Source organism: Tachysurus vachellii, chromosome 6, assembly GCF_030014155.1.
Source record: "Tachysurus vachellii isolate PV-2020 chromosome 6, HZAU_Pvac_v1, whole genome shotgun sequence".
Lineage (NCBI taxonomy): Eukaryota > Metazoa > Chordata > Actinopteri > Siluriformes > Bagridae > Tachysurus > Tachysurus vachellii.
Window position 1 is genome coordinate 12,815,401 of NC_083465.1, and position 18,814 is coordinate 12,834,214.

At 39.7% G+C, this 18,814-nt stretch overlaps 1 protein-coding gene across 4 annotated transcripts; it reads left to right on the forward strand.

The window, feature by feature from the left end:
* Window positions 1–232: 232 nt before the first annotated feature.
* zfand4 (zinc finger, AN1-type domain 4) lies at window positions 233–17,907 on the forward strand. Of its 4 annotated transcripts, none has more exons than XM_060872345.1 (10): window positions 233–325; window positions 2,265–2,569; window positions 9,106–9,181; window positions 11,043–11,110; window positions 11,243–11,429; window positions 11,661–11,808; window positions 12,194–13,252; window positions 13,479–13,530; window positions 16,120–16,237; window positions 17,058–17,907. In XM_060872345.1, exons 2-10 carry the CDS (start codon window positions 2,386–2,388, stop codon window positions 17,191–17,193), a joined length of 2,028 nt encoding a protein of 675 aa, XP_060728328.1. In that variant the 5' UTR covers window positions 233–325; window positions 2,265–2,385; the 3' UTR covers window positions 17,194–17,907. The 4 variants fall into 4 exon arrangements, with proteins under 4 accessions (XP_060728328.1, XP_060728331.1, XP_060728329.1 ...); XM_060872348.1 differs by having other exon boundaries at window positions 11,664–11,808; XM_060872346.1 differs by having other exon boundaries at window positions 238–360.
* Window positions 17,908–18,814: the final 907 nt, after the last annotated feature.

The following is an 18,814-nucleotide window of genomic DNA, read 5'->3' on the forward strand; positions in this document are numbered from 1 at the left end:
TATGAATGTGCATGTGTTGTTGATAAAGTGTTAGCTGAGTGTAGTAAGATAGCACAGTCGTAGCCTCACATATGTGTATTTGTGTTACTTAGAAACCAGTGTGTTCACATCCGGGTGACGTCGAGGATTAGTGCTCACCTGCAACCGAACTGGCTGTATTCCCGCCCCCTCTGTGTTTTCATTGGACAACACATTCTTAAATCCAAATTACGGTTGTAGCCATACGGCTTCTCTTATGTCAATCACAAAGTGCAACAATCGACGACTCCCACCATGTTCACTGGGACAGACCGAGAAATGGTGATGATGTCCTAAGGAATTAATGGTACTGAGACGCGCTGTGACGTAAATCATGATTTGGTCATTATTATTATTATTATTATTTTATTTCTTACGATACTAGCTTGGAAAATGGGCTGGAATATTAGCTAATTAGCACAAGAGTCGTTAGCATCATACCTGTTGTTAGCTTTGTGTACAAAACCTTCTAGCTGCTTAAAGAGACGGTTAGCTCGGTTGCTAACCGCGGCGCGTGCTAGTTTTCTTTATGTTCACATTTTTATGTTTATATTTATGTTATTTTTCTTTGATCGGGTTCTTGAGTACTAGCACGAACACTGCATTCGTTTTATTGGGACGGCTAAAAAAAGTGTTATCATCCCTGCAGAGACCTTTGATGGATGACTACATTATTAGGTCGCATCCTTTACAAATGGTGATTTAAACTAATCTCATGGATAGATGTTTTTGTGGGAACGGGGGATTTTTCTCTCTCTTAATAACCTCAGTTCATTAAATGTGTAGAGTTCGCTGTGTGTTGTAGAGACTGGAGCTCGCCGCCATGTCGGATTAACATTAACGGTCTCCTGCAACAAACATGAAGTCTCCTGCTTTGTCTTTCAAACTTTAGTTCGAAAACCTGCTTAAAATATATGATGGTTAATAAGGTGTACATATTTTTTTCATTTAATAAAGTAACTTTAGTTAGTTGGTCTCATTTAGGCTGTTTTTTTAATAACAAAACGATTATTATTATTATTATTATTATTTATTGTTTATTTTTTATTATTGTTTATATTATTTTTATTATTGTTTTTATTTTTATTTATATTGTTTATATTTTATTATTGTTTACTATTACTATATATTTACTATTGTTGTTGTTGTTGTTGTTGTTGTTGTTGTTGTTGTTGTTATTATTATTATTATTATTATTATTATTATTATTATTATATTCCCATAGTACAGGAGTGTTAATTTGCTTGTTTTGATGGTTTTACTTACACCACAGCAATTCCAGATGCTACCTTGTTCTTCCTTTCTGATGACATTTTATGAGCATCTGAGCCTTTTGTGTTTGATTGTTTAGTGCACTGGTGCGTTCCTGAAGTCATCCACACTTTTTTGGTTACTTTTGATGATACACAGAAGTCATCCAGTTGCTGTATGATGCAGTTGCTGAAAGGCGGTTCTACTTCCGGTTGCCATAGTAATAGCGTTTATAGTGTTGTATATAAAATTCACCAGAGTATGTATGCATAATTTCATACATGAAGGAGAAGTGCCTTTGTGCCACAGATAACTTGCGTTCTACTGTCTTCACTCTTAATGGTAATCGCTGCACCAAGTCACTCCATGTTTGCATAAAGTTCAGCTTTTCTCAACGTTGTCACATCACCGGACACACCCGCATCTCATGTTGCTAGAAGCCTGCAGCTCTTGCTGAAAATGTCGAGAGTTGCTGTATATGTGGATGCAGCATCAGAGAGCTACGGTGACCTACATGAGCTCGTTTGGTTGGTGGGTGGGAATTAGCAGGGGAGAAAATGGGGGAAAGATCTTCAAATTAACAGAGTGTGACGTTGAATTTCTTAGTTTAAAAACTGCAGTCTGCAGTGTTTTGAGGAAACTAGCTTTTACTGCTAAGACAGGTTGAATGTATGAATGTAAAGCTTTTATAATTATGGCCTCAGGAATTCTTTTTAAAATCACTGAATGTTGAGTGAGTTTTGGTATATCTGGCACATCTGTATTCGACTGATGCGACCGTCATCTTGCACTAATCATTTAGGGATTCTAGCTTAAGCAGTGTATGTGCTTGTGTTGTATGGTAGCCTGCTACTGAGGTTCAAATCTCTGTCTTGTAACAAGTAAGATGATACAGCTCACACATACCTGTACACAAATAGTTGTTTCAGATGTCACACTACGAATGGCTGCAGCTTGTGTTGCACTGCTCATTGTGTCATGTGTCTCTTCCACAGTGAGGACCTGTGTCCAGGATGAGTGTACCCAGGGACAGTGGTGAGATTACAACCCTCACTCCTCCACCTTGGGCAGGCTTCACCCCAGTCTCTCTCTGAGAATCCTTCACTCCCTACAAACATGGCTGAGAAGAGGGAGCCCCCATTTTTTAACAATGATAATCTAGGGGTTGTCAACTACAAACTGCCCTTCTATGAGACCATGGAGCTGTTCATAGAGACTCTGACAGGGACCTGCTTCCAGCTGCGGGTCTCCCCGTTTGAGACAATTGTCTCTGTAAAAGCCAAGATTCAGAGGCTGGAGGGTATGTGTACTTTTAAAGCTCACATTTAAAGTTTAATCGGTTTACACTTTTTGTGGAGAATTATGGCATAATATATTAATCATTCTGACAAAAATTTTACATGGACAGTATAGATTAAAATTTGAAGATCTCATCTAACAGGTAAAGTAGGATGCATTCAACCTGGCTGAAAACTTGTATGACAAATTCATAAAAGTTTAAACTAACTTCACCAAGTCACAAATGTGACTTAACTGGTTAGTTCATAGAATAACTAGCATAATGTATAATTATATTATAGTAATTAATATATAATAATAATAAGCACTGTGTGCGGTGTTTGCATGTTGGAGTTTGTGTGTGAGAGAGAGAGAGAGAGAGAGAGATTGTGTGTGTGAGAGAGAGAGCTTGTGTGTGAGCAAGATTGTGTTTGTGTGCGCGTGCCTTGGCACTGTCTCCTGCTTTGTGCCCTCTGTCCCCTTGGGATAGTCTCCAGGTTCCCTGAAACTCTATCTAGGATTAGAGGTAAAGAAAGTCATTTGTCATTTGCACAGTTGACGCATGGAACATTGAAATTCTGATGATGGCTGACAAATGCTGGATACTTACATGAATTACTCATACTTGCAATTATCTATTCATCCAGTCATGTAGCAGCAATGCAGATATGGGCCAGCAGCTTCGGGTAATGTTCACATCAACCATCAGAATGAGGGAAAAAATGTGGCAATTAACCGTGGCATGATTGTCTGAGCCAGATGTATATTTCTGTACCTGCTGATCTTCTTGGATTGACACACAGTGTCTAGAGATTACTCAGCATGGTGCAGTAAAGAATAAACTACAGTGGAAGGAACTGCCTTGTTGATTCCCAGTCACCAGATATAAATGAAATGAAAATTAGTAATAAGTATTTATTATTTCTTTGTGGCCCAGTAACAAATGATCCATGACCCAGTAATGATTTGTGGGCCGGTGGCTGATGACCCCAACATTAGAATTGAGGCTGTTTTGAGAGCAAGGAGATGCCCTACCCAGTGTTCTTAATGAAATGTATGTTAACATATAACATCTACTGAACAAAATATGTAAATGCTATATCAAATACACCACAAACAAACAAAAAGTTGTTCACAAACAAAAACAAGAAATCAGTTGTTCTTGGCTTTTAGTAGACTCTGGTGTGGCTTCTGCTTGGTTGGAATGAAGCCTGCACCCACACCGGCCCTTTCCGGATAAGATTGGACACCGCTGGTCTAAATCAAGTATTGTTGGGCCTCATCCGACCTTATGTTGGAATTGGGTCCTATATCGGCATCATGGGATATTGGACGGACAGGGAAGATTCATTTAATAATTTGTATTCCAGTCCACATTTGGAGCGTGAACCTAACATAGTAACCTCAGACGTCACAGAACCGTATTCCATCCCACATCTTACCATAAACCTGTGGCAAATTCTGTCTGTAAGCTATTAGATTTTAGTTGGAACAAAATGCCATTTGTTTGGAGGTATTTTAGTCTGGAAACTTTGAAAAGTGTGCTGAGGAGTGGGAATACAGTTGCATTGTACAATACAACCAATTTAATCAAGCACCTGCAGAGTTTTCAGAAGGTAAAGATGCTTTCCAACAGACAAGAACACAGCACTAGCCAGCAGACTCTTGCTGATGCTTTCCAGAAACGTGATAAATAAATTCCTTTGGAATGAATTTCAGTTTTGTGTGTATTTTTGCTCTTCTAATCAGAAGTGGCTTGTGATTTATTACAGTCTCATGGCGTAATATTAAACAATACCAACAATATCAATGATAATATTAAAGTAAAAAAAGAGTTCTTGTATCGGAATAACTGTAAAAATGGAACTGGAAAAATGTGGATCAGCCTGTGAATCAAGATCCTGCTACTGAAATTTGATACTTGTTTCTAGTTTTCTAGCAGACAGTCCTTTTTTTTTTTTCTTTTTCTAAATGTATTCTAATAGCACATAGAGTGCATAATTGTACATACAAAGCACACAATAAACTGTGTCAGTAGCCTGAAATGACTGTTCTGACATGTTCGCATTTCCCGTTTTGTTTTGTTTTGTTTTTTAAACTCTGTTTCAGACAGTTTAGTTTATTCAAGGTTTACCCACTCAAGGTCACATTTTAAAAATTCTAATTTCTCTATGTGGAGCCTCTGCCTTTTTAGTTCCAGTGTGGTACCTTATAGTTAAGAACATGATGTAATCAGGCTAGAAGGAGATCAGATGTGACTGGGATGACAGGAGGACACAGGAGGGTTTCAATTTGCATTCTTGTGCATACTGATGATGATGTGGGAGGATAAACACATAGATATGCTTCCAGGTCTAATTTATATGCGATTTAATAGTTTCTTGGAGCCAAAACGCATTCATTTATTCATTCCTAGCTGGGGTTATGGTGGCAACAGGCTGAGAAAGTCAGTCCAGACTTCTCTATTCCCTGCCAAAGATCCCAGCTCCTCCAGAGACTCCTAAGCTAACTGTGAAATGTCATTTTCCATTTGAATCCTGGGTTTTCCCCTTCGGTCAGTTTCTGTCTAGATTTGCCTACTTTTTGGAGAAAAGTTGCTAGAAGTTGCTAAATGATGCCATAGAGTAATTTGTACATTCACTGATTTAATGCCTCTTGAATGTTTACATTCATTTAAATGGGTGGTAAAACACGTTTTTTCGAAGGCTTGATTGTGTTTGTGGGGTGCACTGTAATGTGTTCCTGTTTCGTTTTTTAAAAAATTGCATTATTTTTCATTTATTTTACCTTTATTCTACACTGCTTTGTTCCTCCTTGTAAAACGGTCTGATGGTTTCCGGGTTCTATGAAGCCAGTCCCTCAAAAATAGCAATGGGCTTAGATTGGTTAGCTGGCCCAGTGTGAGTTGCTAACTGCCTAGTGCACGTTTTTTGGAAACGTCACGCCCCTTATCTTTACCAGTAGTCTGTGCTTTGGTGGTATTAGAAACAATGGCGTCAATAAAACCATACCAATTATGAGGGGCCGAGTTAAAAAGAAATTTTAACCATTGATCCCTAACTTCCCCGTCCCTAGGAAGGCTGAACAAAGTGGACCTGCAATCCGGATGAAAATAACAGCGTTTCGTCGGCATCGCGGCAAACGACGCTCCAGCCTACTAACTATACCACAACAACTCTTCTCCACAGCAATATAAAATGGCCTCCCCCCCAATTTAATATTCTCGGAGGAGGGGTTTATGTAAATATTGGGCTTAGTGACGTCAGCAACCCTGGAGGAATGTTGTCTAGTCCCTACCGGCCGTTTGCTGTAGTCCTTAGAAATTGATTTCTTTAAAAGCAAATATCTCCCTTAGCTTAAAACTTTGACTCTGCAGATGTTGTTTATGCTCAAACATTACACAATAGCTAAAGTTAGAAAAGTGAAATCGTGTTTTACCACTCCTTTAAATTCATTCAAGAATCTTTAAATACTGTTTAAAAAATGTAACATTATATATAATATATAAATATAAAGCAAATGACATCTTTGCACCCACTGATTCAGAGTCAGTATTTAAGTTGATTCCACCTGCCATCTTGATCCTGCCGATGTCTCTCATCATTAAAGTCTGCTCATCTGTTCTCTGTCTCTCTGTGTCTGTCTGTCTCAGTCACTCAATCTGGCTCTTTTCTCTTGCTGTGGTTAAATTACCCTATTAGAAACACTGGCCTTGATCTTCTATCTCTCAATTTCTAGGCCAATTTTTAAGCTCTTCTTTCTGTTTGAACTTTTCAGGAAATAACGTAGCTTCTCCAGTCCTCTGTGTAGCACTGAGACAGCTTTCAGAAGACCCACTAATAGTCTCTATCTCTCTGTGACTCTGGTGTAATCCTGTAAGACAGCCTTTGAAGCAGTGAAACTTGAGGTTCTTCTTTCATTTCTCTTTCTTTGAGCTCTCTGCCATTGCTGTGATTCACATCCTAAATCTCTGGAGTCCTGGTTTAGTTTTTGGTGACAGTACAGTACTTGAGAACGCCAAACATAGCTTTGCCTCCTGAATCATTAACTGCAAGGATTTAAACACTAGTTAGGCTTTAACGTTCTTGTAAACCTAGTGTAAATTCTGAATTAAAAATGAATAGAAACAAGATCATTAAAAATATTAAGGGATGCTCCCATTTATAGAACAAATCCTCCATGGGGTAGAGGTGAATCTTATCCAACACTTCATGTAAATGCTGATAAACACTTGTAAACTCTTGGCTGGATCAAGTCCAGTTCTACCACATGGTCTTTGGGTGTGATTTTTTTAAATATTGTTAATATTGTGTACTTGAGTATGATTAAGATGGTTGTTCCTATTATGATTGTGTCTGAAATGAACCTTCTGTTGTTCATTTTACTGACTGTATTTCTGTAGCTACAAGGCTAATAACCAGTAAGATGTAAAAGAGCTTCACTTACTGTGTCAGTTGTGTTTTAATCACAGTAAGATTGTTTTAAATATCTGTAAACTACTCCAATTTTTTGGGTAAATGCACTTTGTTCATATTCTGGACACCATACACTTGAGTGATCCCAGAGTGATACCAAAGGGAAGGGTGTGATGTTTGGCTGCTATTAAATCATACCAGTCCTTAAACGGAGCTCTCTCTGTCTGACTTTGGTGTTGAGCTTTGTGAAGCGCGACAGCACACAGACACAGTATTACAAGTGCTGGTATTCACACAGGTGTGTTTTCTCTGCTGTGCAGGTTAGAAGTGAGTGGAAGTGAGAGGAGTTTGAACAGAATTGTATCAATTGTCAGTATACTGTACACTGAAACTCGGGGCAGAAACTGAAGGGCAAGTTAAGACATGTTTTTGGAATAATAGACAAAACTAAGCCTTACCCACTGCAACTGAAGGAATATAACCTGTTTATCCAGCATATTGTTTGCCTCATTATCCTTTATTTAGAGTTTACAGTTATGTTAAGATAAATGTTGAATAATGCTAGGGAAACAGAGAACCTGGAGGAAACCCACACAGCAAGAACAGGAGACACAGACAGTAACCCGAGCTCAGGATCGAACCGTAACGATGTGAGGTAGCACCTGCAGGTTGCCATGTTGTTATTATTAATGCAACAATCCTTACATGGTTACATCCCAACAAAGAGTTCTTCAGTGTTAATTGCATGTGGACACCTGACCAGCAAACCCATGTGCACTTCTTTCCCTAACTGCTGCCACAAAGCTGAAAGCACACCCACAGGTCTATAGGATTGTGTTAGTGTAGAATTACAGTTTCAGCTGAAGCCCATAATGATGATTAGAGATGATGGTGCTCCTGAGCACAAAGTGAGCTTCATGAAGACTGGAATGGAACAACTCTGGGTATCCTGCACAGAGCCCAAATCTCAACCACAGTTGAAAACCTATGGGGTGAACTGGAACTGAAACTGCACTCCTCCATGCCCAACATCAGTGCCTGACTTCTCTACCTCTCTTGGGTCTGAATGAACATATGTTCCAGAGACATGCTCCAGAATCTAGACAAAAGCTTTTATATCAGAGTGAGCATTGTTAGAACAGCAAAGCGGGACAAAATATAGAACGAGATGTTTACCAAGCACAAATGGGTGCGATTGGTCAGGTATCCTCAAACCTCTGTCCATGTAGTGTATGCGAGTTTGTGTTACATACTGTATACACATTCATATTTTTGTGCTTCACAGCTTAAATGTAAACCTATGTAATTCTATTAAGGTAAATGGTTTGGTCACAGACTTAATGCCATCAGTAACTTAGAAAGTCTCACATGTTTTGTAGTTTCACTTTCTTTAGCTGTTCTTCAAGGAAGCCTTAAACAGATTTTGTGCTGAGAGGAAGTGACTAGTTGTCTAGTACCTGTCTAGTTCTTGAAGCTTATTTTGTTGTCTTATTTCTAAATGTGCAGTATGTGCTTTTAATAAACAAGAGCATGGATCATATGTTGAATACGGAATCTTGTGTGGGTTACTCGAGACATGCGTTCTTCATTTTCATTCAGAGTCAACCGTGAAGACCCTTTGTTGAACTTGATCAAGTGTAGATCAATCTACACTGGGGGGCAGCACTGAGACATATTTCTTCTGCATGGGTTTTTCAACACCTGCAATGTGTAACATTTACTATTTTATTTTCTGTTTCATAGGAATCTGTAATGGGATGTATAAGCACCAGGTGTTTCTACTGCTTTTAGTGATTCCCAGTATCGTCCACTTTTAGGACCTTTACTCAGACATAAAATGCATTTAATATCAGTAAGACCTTGAGAGTTCAAGGACAATGGATTTTTTTTTGTGTAAGTATGAAGACACTTTGATTGTACTGTGGGTTTCAAGCAGTCTGATGATTTGAATGTATTTTTTAAGCCATTTTTCTTTGTGTATTTTAAAGTGCGTCTCTGACATTCATTACAGCTTACCATTCCAATGTCCGCCATTAACCAGGCTTCTTTAACCTCCACCCAATTCCTGCACTTTGTCACGGTTAAATGTATCTTGATATATAGGTTACTTAATATGAGTTTATTTCTACTTTGTTTATTCTAGGGATCCCTGTTGCTCAGCAGCATTTGATCTGGAACAACCTGGAACTTGATGATGAGTACTGTTTGAATGACTACAGGTAATTATTTTCCCTCTGATTGAGAACATATCAGCACACAGGCATTTTTGGTCTTCAACACGTAAGCCTGATTTCCTGTTCTGAATCAGCTACTATAGTCATGGTACTCTGTTGAAGTATACAGTTGAGGCCAAAATTATTAGCCCCCCATGAATTTTGGAACATTTTCCTAAAGATCTTTCCAATGTTTGCAGCATTGATAAAACTTGATATAATCAAACATTCGCCAGTGCTATTTAGTAGCTTTTGGTACATTTTGGAATATAAAATACATTTTTAGGCTTGCTTTATAATCAAATATAGTGAAAATGGGGTGGTCAAAAATATTAGCCCCTTGTGAATATTTGCTTTCAAAACACACCCAATTAATCAATCAGCTTTCAAAACACACCTAATTAATCAATCAGCTTTCAAACCACACCTGTGCAGTCAATTGGCTTCCTAACAACACCTGGGCATTCAATCAGCATTAAAGGACTCCAAGGAACAGGGCACTTGAACACATTATTGGGAGAGACTACTTTTACTCACCATGCCAAAGACAAAGGAAATCAGTCTTGAGCTCAGAAAGAAGATAGTGGAGGCTCATGATAAGGGGGAAGGCTATACTGCCATTTCCAAGCTTTTCACAGTGTCTAGAACCGCCGTACGTTGCATCATTGCCAAGTACAAGGAGACAAATTCTGTAAGAAACAAACCTGGGCGTGGTCGTAAGCGCAAGATTTCAAGAACCCTGGAGAGGAAAATAGTCAGAGATATCAGCAAGATGCCCCAGACATCTGCCAAGATGATTGTTGCTGACCTGGCCTCTTCTGGAGTTGATGTTTCAAGGAACACAGTTGTGAGGGCTCTTCATCGTGGTGGGCTTCAGGGCCATCGTCCCAGAAGAACCCCTTTACTCAAACAGCGGCACATCACAGCTAGACTGAGGTTTGCCCGTGAACATTTGAAAGGTAAAGATGAGTTTTGGGAGTCTGTGCTTTGGTCTGATGAGACTAAACTGGAACTGTTTGGGCACATGGATGTTGCTTATGTTTGGCGAAGAAAGGGTGAGGCCTTCAACCCTAAGAACACAGTTCCCACAGGTAAAAATGGTGTTGGCAGCATCATGCTGTGGGGCTGTTTTGCAGCTTCAGGCACAGGGAGCCTTGTTCGGGTGCATGGCATCATGAAAAAAGAAAATTATGTTGACATTTTGAGGGATAATATGCAGAAATCTGCTCGTAGTCTAGCCTTAGGTCGTCGCTGGGTCTTCCAACAAGACAATGACCCAAAGCATACATCGAAATTGGTCCAACAGTTCCTGAAGGATACCAAAACAAAGGTCCTGGAGTGGCCCGCACAGAGCCCAGACCTCAATCCTATTGAGAATCTGTGGCGAGTGCTCAAAGTGAATGTCCATGCTCGGAAACCACGTAATTTGGACCAGCTGGAGCAATTTGCAATGGAAGAATGGGCTAAAATCCCTCAGGAAACCTGTGCCAACCTAGTAAAGAACTACTCTAAGAGGTTGTTGTCAGTTGTGGCTCAGAAAGGGTTCACTATTGACTATTAATGACCGGGGGCTAATAATTTTGGACGTTTCATTTTTGCCCTTTCTTGTTTCAACTCACTATTTCAATTAAATATCCTAATCAAACTTAGTGGAGATTTTGTCTCTGTTATTTTGGAAACAAACACACTATAAAACACTTGTTGTTAATGGTCATTTCCATGGAGAAATCAAGAGTTTTGTCTAATTTCATAAGGGGGCTAATAATTTTGGCCTCAACTGTAGATTAGTGGAAATTGGACTGAGAGAAAGTTTAATTAAATCTTGTATTTGCTGTTTGTTTGGGTTAATGAGTCACTGTCTTTGCAGCATCGCAGAAGGTTGCACTATCAAGCTGGTCCTTGCCATGAGGGGTGGGCCTATCAACACCAAACGAGGTGTCTGACTAATGTTAATGTCTGAGAATTATAAGCTTTGTGCAAACGTTAACTGTTGAAATGAGCATACACTGCATAATGTTTCCCAGTGTAAACAAAAATTCTTTTTTTTTTCCTTTTTGTGACCATTAGTGACCATTGAGAACTCAGTAAAGCATTCCTCTGACTGCTTGGATTCAAAGAAGGATGAGGTGTGGGAAAAGTCTCTATCTAATAAACAGGTCACTTTCCTCGTATACAAAGAGGGTGACCAGCTCAACGTCTTCCGGGTTGTGGATCGTGGAGACGGAACTCTGACGCCTGTGTCTAAGTCGCTAAGGTTTGTTCAAATGGAAATCACAAGTTAAGGAATATCATCTTTCAGTGCTTTCTTTTTTAAATCAAAATAAGACCGTGTACATTTTGTGTATTTTAGTGAAGGTAAGTTAGAAGTGTTAGACTGCTGAAAGGTGTTTTTTTTTTTTCTGTTTGGTAACACAGGACTTAAACACTTGGTGGGTATTTAATTATGCTTCAGTGGTTTTGTTGTCTGCATGTCTTTTTGGTTCAGCAGTGGTTCAGTTCACAATGTGTATGCTGAGGAAGAGGAGGAGGGTGTGAGCATTTCCTCTGCGCAGCTGATGCTAGAGAACTCCATCACAATGAACAAGATGAAGCTACTCAAAGCCAAGATGGAGAATATGAACCTCAATAAAAAGGTACCTGTACAGATGTATAGATAACGGAGTACAAACACGTGTTAAAACGAAGCTAGTCATATTATCCCAACATTAATTATTTGAAGCTTTACTTTTATTAGAATCGTCACTGAAACAGACTTGAAGTAAATGCTACTAGAGTGGAGGAGCAATTTTCATAACCAGTACAGTAATAACAAGTTCAGCACACTGGTGCATTGCTTAATTAACACTCCTTCTCTGAACAGTCTTTATGAGCTTGTAAAATTGTTGCAACTATTTCTGGGATTTAATATCTTCAGGGAACAGTTCTTCGTGTTTTCATTAGCTTACACTAGTGTCCAGTGGCTGTGCTTGCTTTTTATTATCAGTTAAAAGTTTTTATTTTGGCCTGTTGTCTTTTTAGCCCAAGAAGTCTACCAAGTTGAGAGTGAGGCCTCCGGTTGGTCCACGCCCTTTTTGTGGATCCCTTGGCTCTGCTCGCCACCACCGAATGCTCCGCATCCCTCCTCAGATGATTGGCCACACCCCTGTAACACAGCTACCTCCGATTGGTGATCAGCAGCAGTCTTCCTCTGAAGCTGGGCCACCTTTCACATGTCACCCAAGTTTTGCCTCTGGTAGACCCATTTCCTCACTAACAACGTCTAGCAAATACATCATTCAGGAGGAGGAGCCATGGAATAAGCCCACACCGAGGAACATTAGGCTACCTCCTAAAGTGTCCAGGCTGGATGTGGGTGCGCCGAACGCTATAACAGACTGTTTGTACCCTCCAATCCCTGTTTTGTCTGGTCTGGAAGCTGAAGACGAGACCGAGATACAGAGTGATGGACTAATGCTACCAGAAGATGGAGTTATGATGGAGCCTTCCAAACCCTTTCCGTTTAATAACCTGCTCCAAGAGCCACTGAGTCTGGATCTTTCTGCTCAGCCGGAGGCCAGTCTGGACTCTTTAGGAGCACTGAACGAGCCCCTGACTGCAACTCCATTGCTGTCGCAAGTTGTAGGCTCAGACAATATTAACACATGGTCAATAGGCACTAAGACACTACAGTCCCAATCTGACCGAGCTGCACTGAACTCGCTACACACTCCTCCGCTTGTGCCTCGACCTTTCACAGATTTTACCACGGAAGTGTCTCGCCCCTTCCTCGGCTCTAACAGAGCGCCTACCGTTCCACCGCGCCCGACTCCGCAGACCCCTCCTCTCCATCACATCAGAGTGGACTCACCAGGCAAACGGTCAGACGGAGTATACAAGAGTGAAGCGCAGGACGTAACCAATACGGCCAACATTTCCAAAGAGCTGTCTGGCTGTGTGAGTAACATCGATGAAAAACATGCAAGGCCTTGTGATCTTGCCAGATTTAGTGGCACAAACGCCCCCTTGCAAGCCAACATCCATCTGCTACGGGAGGATCTGCTACGGAGAATCGTTCCCCTGCAGAGAGCAACATACACAGTGAGTGTGCAGCTCTCACATCCACTGCTGGATCTGTGCATATGTACTTATCTGCATTTTCCAACAGAGCAAAGACGTTATACTGCAGTGAGTTATTTAGCATAGGAAATGCTTTTAGTCTAGTTATTCTTTCATCTGAAAACGTATTATCAAAGTGGTGCTTCCTTTATTAATGTATGGAGTAAGTTATACTGCTAACAGGTTTTACGAAATATTGTCTTTTCAGCCATCAGGAATCCTGGACTCAAGTGGACTCTCCAGTTCAATTAAGAGACTAGGTGAGTCTGAATATGAATATTACAGAGACTCAATTATGCTATGTGTCAGGGCCAAATAATTTCCTCCACCACGCGTCATCTGCTATAAAATAGCAATTAGGGTAGACGTGCTTCTCATCAATAACTCAGTTCTCTACAAAATGGTAGTGTTACTGAACTGAATTCAGATCCTTTACATTGATCATGCCTACGTATCCCCTGTCCTACATATAATGGCATCAATGACGGTAGAGTTGTTCTCTTGAGGGTTTGACATTTGACGTTGTTTCCTATGTGACATTGGTTCTGTATGAAGAGAGAGAAAGGATCTGACCAAACAACAACTTTTGGTTTTCAATTGTAAAAAAAAAAAAATGTTTGTGGTGCTTTTCTGTCATGAAATTTGTCGGGTTTGAGTGACATCAGTTTTTCTCGCGCTATCCATATGTTCAGTAATGTTAGTGTACTGGGAAAAAAATGTAAATTAAGCTTTGCTACTCATTTACTGTAGATATGTGGAAAAGTGCAACAGCTGGATTTTTTTTTCCTTAGTTTTCCCTGCAAGCGTGTACATTTTTTTTTTTTTTTTTAATATGTGTACAATTTTTTTAATGAATGTGAAAGCATGCTGTTTTAAAACTTCATCTGGAGACTTCATTGACTATTTTGAATATTTTCCAGCCAGTATTTTGAAGAATGAGTTTTCAGTACCACATGACACACGTCACTTGCACGGACCGGGCTGCTGCATCTCTTACCCTCTAAAAACTAGACAGCCGAGTCCTTGAAATGCTTTTTGTCACAGCTAGAAGTCATCTTTTTATTGCATGCATTAGGTCTCACATGAATGGCCTTGAAATTCCAGCTTCTACCTGGCTTTATTTAATCAAGTCTGTTATGTCTGTGTTGAGCAGAGCAGTGAACCAAAAATAGCATTTTTTTTTTGTTATTGCAGCAAATTGTCAACAAGGTTGTGTAGGATGATGTGCTGTTACATCCATGTTTCCAAGTGTGTTTAGAAATGACTGACCACCCTGTTTTTTTTTTTGTTTGTTTTTTTGTTTGTTTTTTAAGCAGTCATGCATCAGAAAGATGATGCGACTGTGTCCATAGCCCAAAGGGCAGCTTGACATTACGGTGCTGCATTATAAAGGCTTATGAATATTTTAGAACCCTAGCATTGTGCATCAGGCATCAGTTCTTTGCTGTCATTGACAGAGGATGTATCCAGAAAACCAAGCAAAAGGAAATACAAACCATGAGTTCCTCCCTTGACTAAACTTGTACATCCATATATAAATTTATATCATGTGCATAGACTAAACCCACAAACTATCAGCTAGTAAGAATGGCTATAGTAAAGCGTCAAGGCAGCAAGAAACGGATGTGTGGGTGTAAAACATTCGTCAGCAGCTGGTGTTGGTGATATTCTAAAATTTGCCCAGAAATCTCACTGCCAGAGTCTTCAGCCCATGCCCAACATGCTGATCTCTCTGAGATCACAACTGATGGCTGTAGACTAAACTACAAATCCAATCTCATGCCTCAGCACCTGGACTAGAGCTTCTTTTGCCTGTTGTCATGCACGAGTTTCTTTGTGTCGTCTGCTTTCAAGCGTAGAACTTGTGGCTGCATTTCCAAAGATGTCTGTATGTGGCAGTGAGCCAGCTGAATGCTGTGAATATGTATGTAGGAGTTGCTTCTGAACTTTAGTGTAGCTGTCTTTATTGTTTGTATCATATTCTCATGATTCAGTGTGTTGCATGTAGAACTGGTGTCAGAGTAGAACTGTATAGATGGCCAGAAATGCAGGCTTAATTTTACAGCTATCTGCTCTCAGATTATGGCTGCTAAGTGATTTTTATAAGAGTTCATTTTCTCTCCCAAGTATCCTTCAACTTCATATAAATGTGAACCTGGCTTTGTAAGCCTCGGTAGAGCATGGGTGTAGAGAAGGGGTGTCTAATCTCATCTCCAAAGGATGGTGTGGGTGTAGGTTTCATTCCAGTTAGGCAGGAGCCACACCTGACTGTGTAACCAGTTACACTCGGCTTTCAGTAGACTCAGTGTGGTTGGAATGAAAACCCGGACTGACACCAGTCCTTTCTTGGTAACAACGGATACCCCTGGTGTCCAGTAGTGTTTTTTTTTGTTGTTTACTCATTTTTGGTCATTCAACCAATTCTTACCCACAAACTAATTCTGAAGCTGGGTATGTTTTTTTTTTTTTTTTTTTTTTACAAAAGATCTTTCTTATCTTTAAGTCTTCATTTCATCTTTAACTCAGCTTATGCTATGTCATGGCAAATGAAGAAACATGGAAGAAAGCACCTTGTTCTCTTCTGCATCATATGTTCACAGAAGCTAGGTGCTGCTATGACGGATGGAGGAGAGAGTAATGCTCTCCCTCCCATTCAAAGAATATGGCCAGCTATTTTGGACTCCTGGCCACTGATGTTTGTAGCATCATGGGGATAGCTTGAACGCTATTCTGTTGCACTACTCTGTAGCTGTGGTACAGTTTTTAATTGTGGTTCTGTGTACCTTTTCTTTATTTGATAGTGCATTTCTTCATTTTTCTATTCTATTTTCTTTTGCTGAAATGTTTAGGCTCTCCGACATATCTCCTCCCTCCTTTGAAGGCTCCCCCGAGCTCAAAGAAGAAGACTTCAAAACACTGCTTCCTATGTGGGAAGAAGACCGGGCTAGCCACCAGCTATGAATGCAGGTATGTAGCTTAGGCTGTAGGCAGTTGAAATTATCCCTCTGTGCTCCTTTGTGCATTTCTTCTTGCCATGTAGTCTAGATCTTCCATTCATAAGACAAGTCTGAGTGTTGATCGCAGTGATGATATTCATTTTCATTGCAGCAGGAGGCTATAGTTCCTCAAAGAACTCGCATGTGAGATCTCTTCTTAAACAAAGGATAAGCCCTGATGTTTTTTGGTCTTACTTTCTTATGGTTATCTTCGAGCTGCCTTTGCAGAGAACCTTTGTTGTTTTTTGATGTGCCGTTTCAGAGCCATAGTTCAGGTGTAAGCTCACTTCGTTCTCAGGAAGATGTGATGCGGTTGAGAATAAAATTGTCAGGTCTTAAATTAGCAGCTCTGCGCAGAAATGCTTTGTAGTGACATCTTTGTGTTATGTTCCTGTCTTAGATGATGATTTTTCATTCCTGGCTAGCCTCAAGGTTTCTGGTATTTGTTCAGAAACATATAAACACAGTGTTTTGATCTGTATTCTTGCGTTTTGGTTCCGATGTGTGCTTTGAAGTAGAGTAACGATGATAAAGGTGCTTAAAAGAGATGGTTGGTTACAGTTCTTATAAAAGAAAAAAAATCAAAACAGAAAGCAATGAAGACCTAGCTCGGCTATGTTATTCTGAATTGATTTGGTTACTACTTAAATTCCACTGAATCTTCTAGAGTTCCTTGATTTAGGCTATTTATTTATAGCCTGTTGTTGTGCTACATGTTCTCACTAGACATACTTCTAGATTGTTTTCCCTCTCAGCTCTCCTGTTTATACTTTACTATTTTCCTAATTAAGGTGTGGCAACAACTTCTGCTCCACGCATCGCTATGCAGAGACCCACAACTGCACTTACGACTACAAAAGTGCAGGACGCCGCTTCCTACAGAAGTCTAACCCCATCATCAGTGCACCAAAGCTGCCCAAAATATGACGGCACTAATAAAGGAAGATGATATACAAATGAAAGCATGATTATCAGAACAAGAACTTAACCAGCAGTGTGCTTTTATCACCAATATTGCTTAAAGACAGATTTTATTTTATTTTATTCAAAAATGTGAAGTTTCTTCTTGATTTTTTTTTTCTTTCTCTTTGTTACTATTTTGTCTACACGCATAGGACAAAAAAAATTAAACTGGTGTGGAAATGTCGTGGAAAAGTGATCACTACAAATTGATATATTTCTTATCGTTTCTTTAAATGTAAATGGCTTAATGAGACAAGTCTTTGCCGGATGCACTTTAGTAATAATGTCGTCACACTTTTTTTTCCCTTTCCTTACTCTAAATTAGTACATTTTGGGCCTACAGCACTTCATTAAAGACGTTACAAAAGGTATTAAGGTTACATAATATAAAAGGATATAAAAGGATACATCTGATAAGGGTTTCACTTTTAATACAAGTATAAATGAGCTGTAAACACTACTATGCAGTATGGCCACATAGCATATGAATATTTGTGAGAAGGGCTTGGTAGGCTGATATGAACACAAAGCTGAGTTGCCAATGTGAATTTTTTTTTTTGTTTGTTTTTTTTGTAATTTTTTTTAATTGCACACCACCATGAACAGCTGTTAAAATGTTCAGTATTTATTTGGGAATTAATCTAATAAACTGAAATATAAATAAAATATATCCTGTTATTCTTTCATGAGATATACATTTTTGTTTCTTATGTTCGCTGCACCTCCAGGGTTGGGGGTTCGATTCCCACCTCCGCCTTGTGTGTGTGGAGTTTGCATGTTCTCCCCGTGCCTCGGGGGTTTCCTCCGGGTACTCCGGTTTCCTCCCCTGGTCCAAAGACATGCATGGTAGGTTGATTTGGCATCTCTGGAAAATTGTCCCTAGTGTGTGATTGCATGAGTGAATGAGTGTGTGTGTGCCCTGCGATGGGTTGGCACTCCGTCCAGGGTGTATCCTGCCTTGGTGCCCAATGACGCCTGAGCTCCCCGTGACCCGAGATAGTTCGGATAAGCAGTAGAAGGTGAATGAATGTTGGCTGCATTATTGTGTATGGCCACATAGCAAGCAGGAACCTGTGTGGAAGCCCTACCTGTTTACATATGACGGCTTTTTTTCCTTAATCTCCATAATTGGAACAGAATTATTTCAGTAATAAACAACAAGCGAGTCACTAAAATGGACAAGCATCCTCTGTTAAAAATCAAAACAGTTGTTTGAAGTAATTTCTTTCCAATCACTGTATATGGAATCTAATCTGTATTTGTCCACTGACATCTAAACTACCTGGTCCCATAGGATCCTAATAAAGTGTTTCAGTTGATTCATTCTTAAATAAATTTAGAAGAATGATTTGCAGAATATTTTTCATTCATCTACACTGAACGAAGAATCGGTCAATTCTCAAGGAAACAGCCCTCGACCAGTTCTTGATAATTCGTTCATTTCTACAGCTGTTTTTGTTCAGCATACTTTGTGTTCCTAGATGTAAACACTCCACAGAAAGCACTGTTCATTATTATTCTTGGTCACTCTTCTACCTTCCTTGATTGCTACATGGCCATGTGTTCACATGTCCTAAAAGACAAA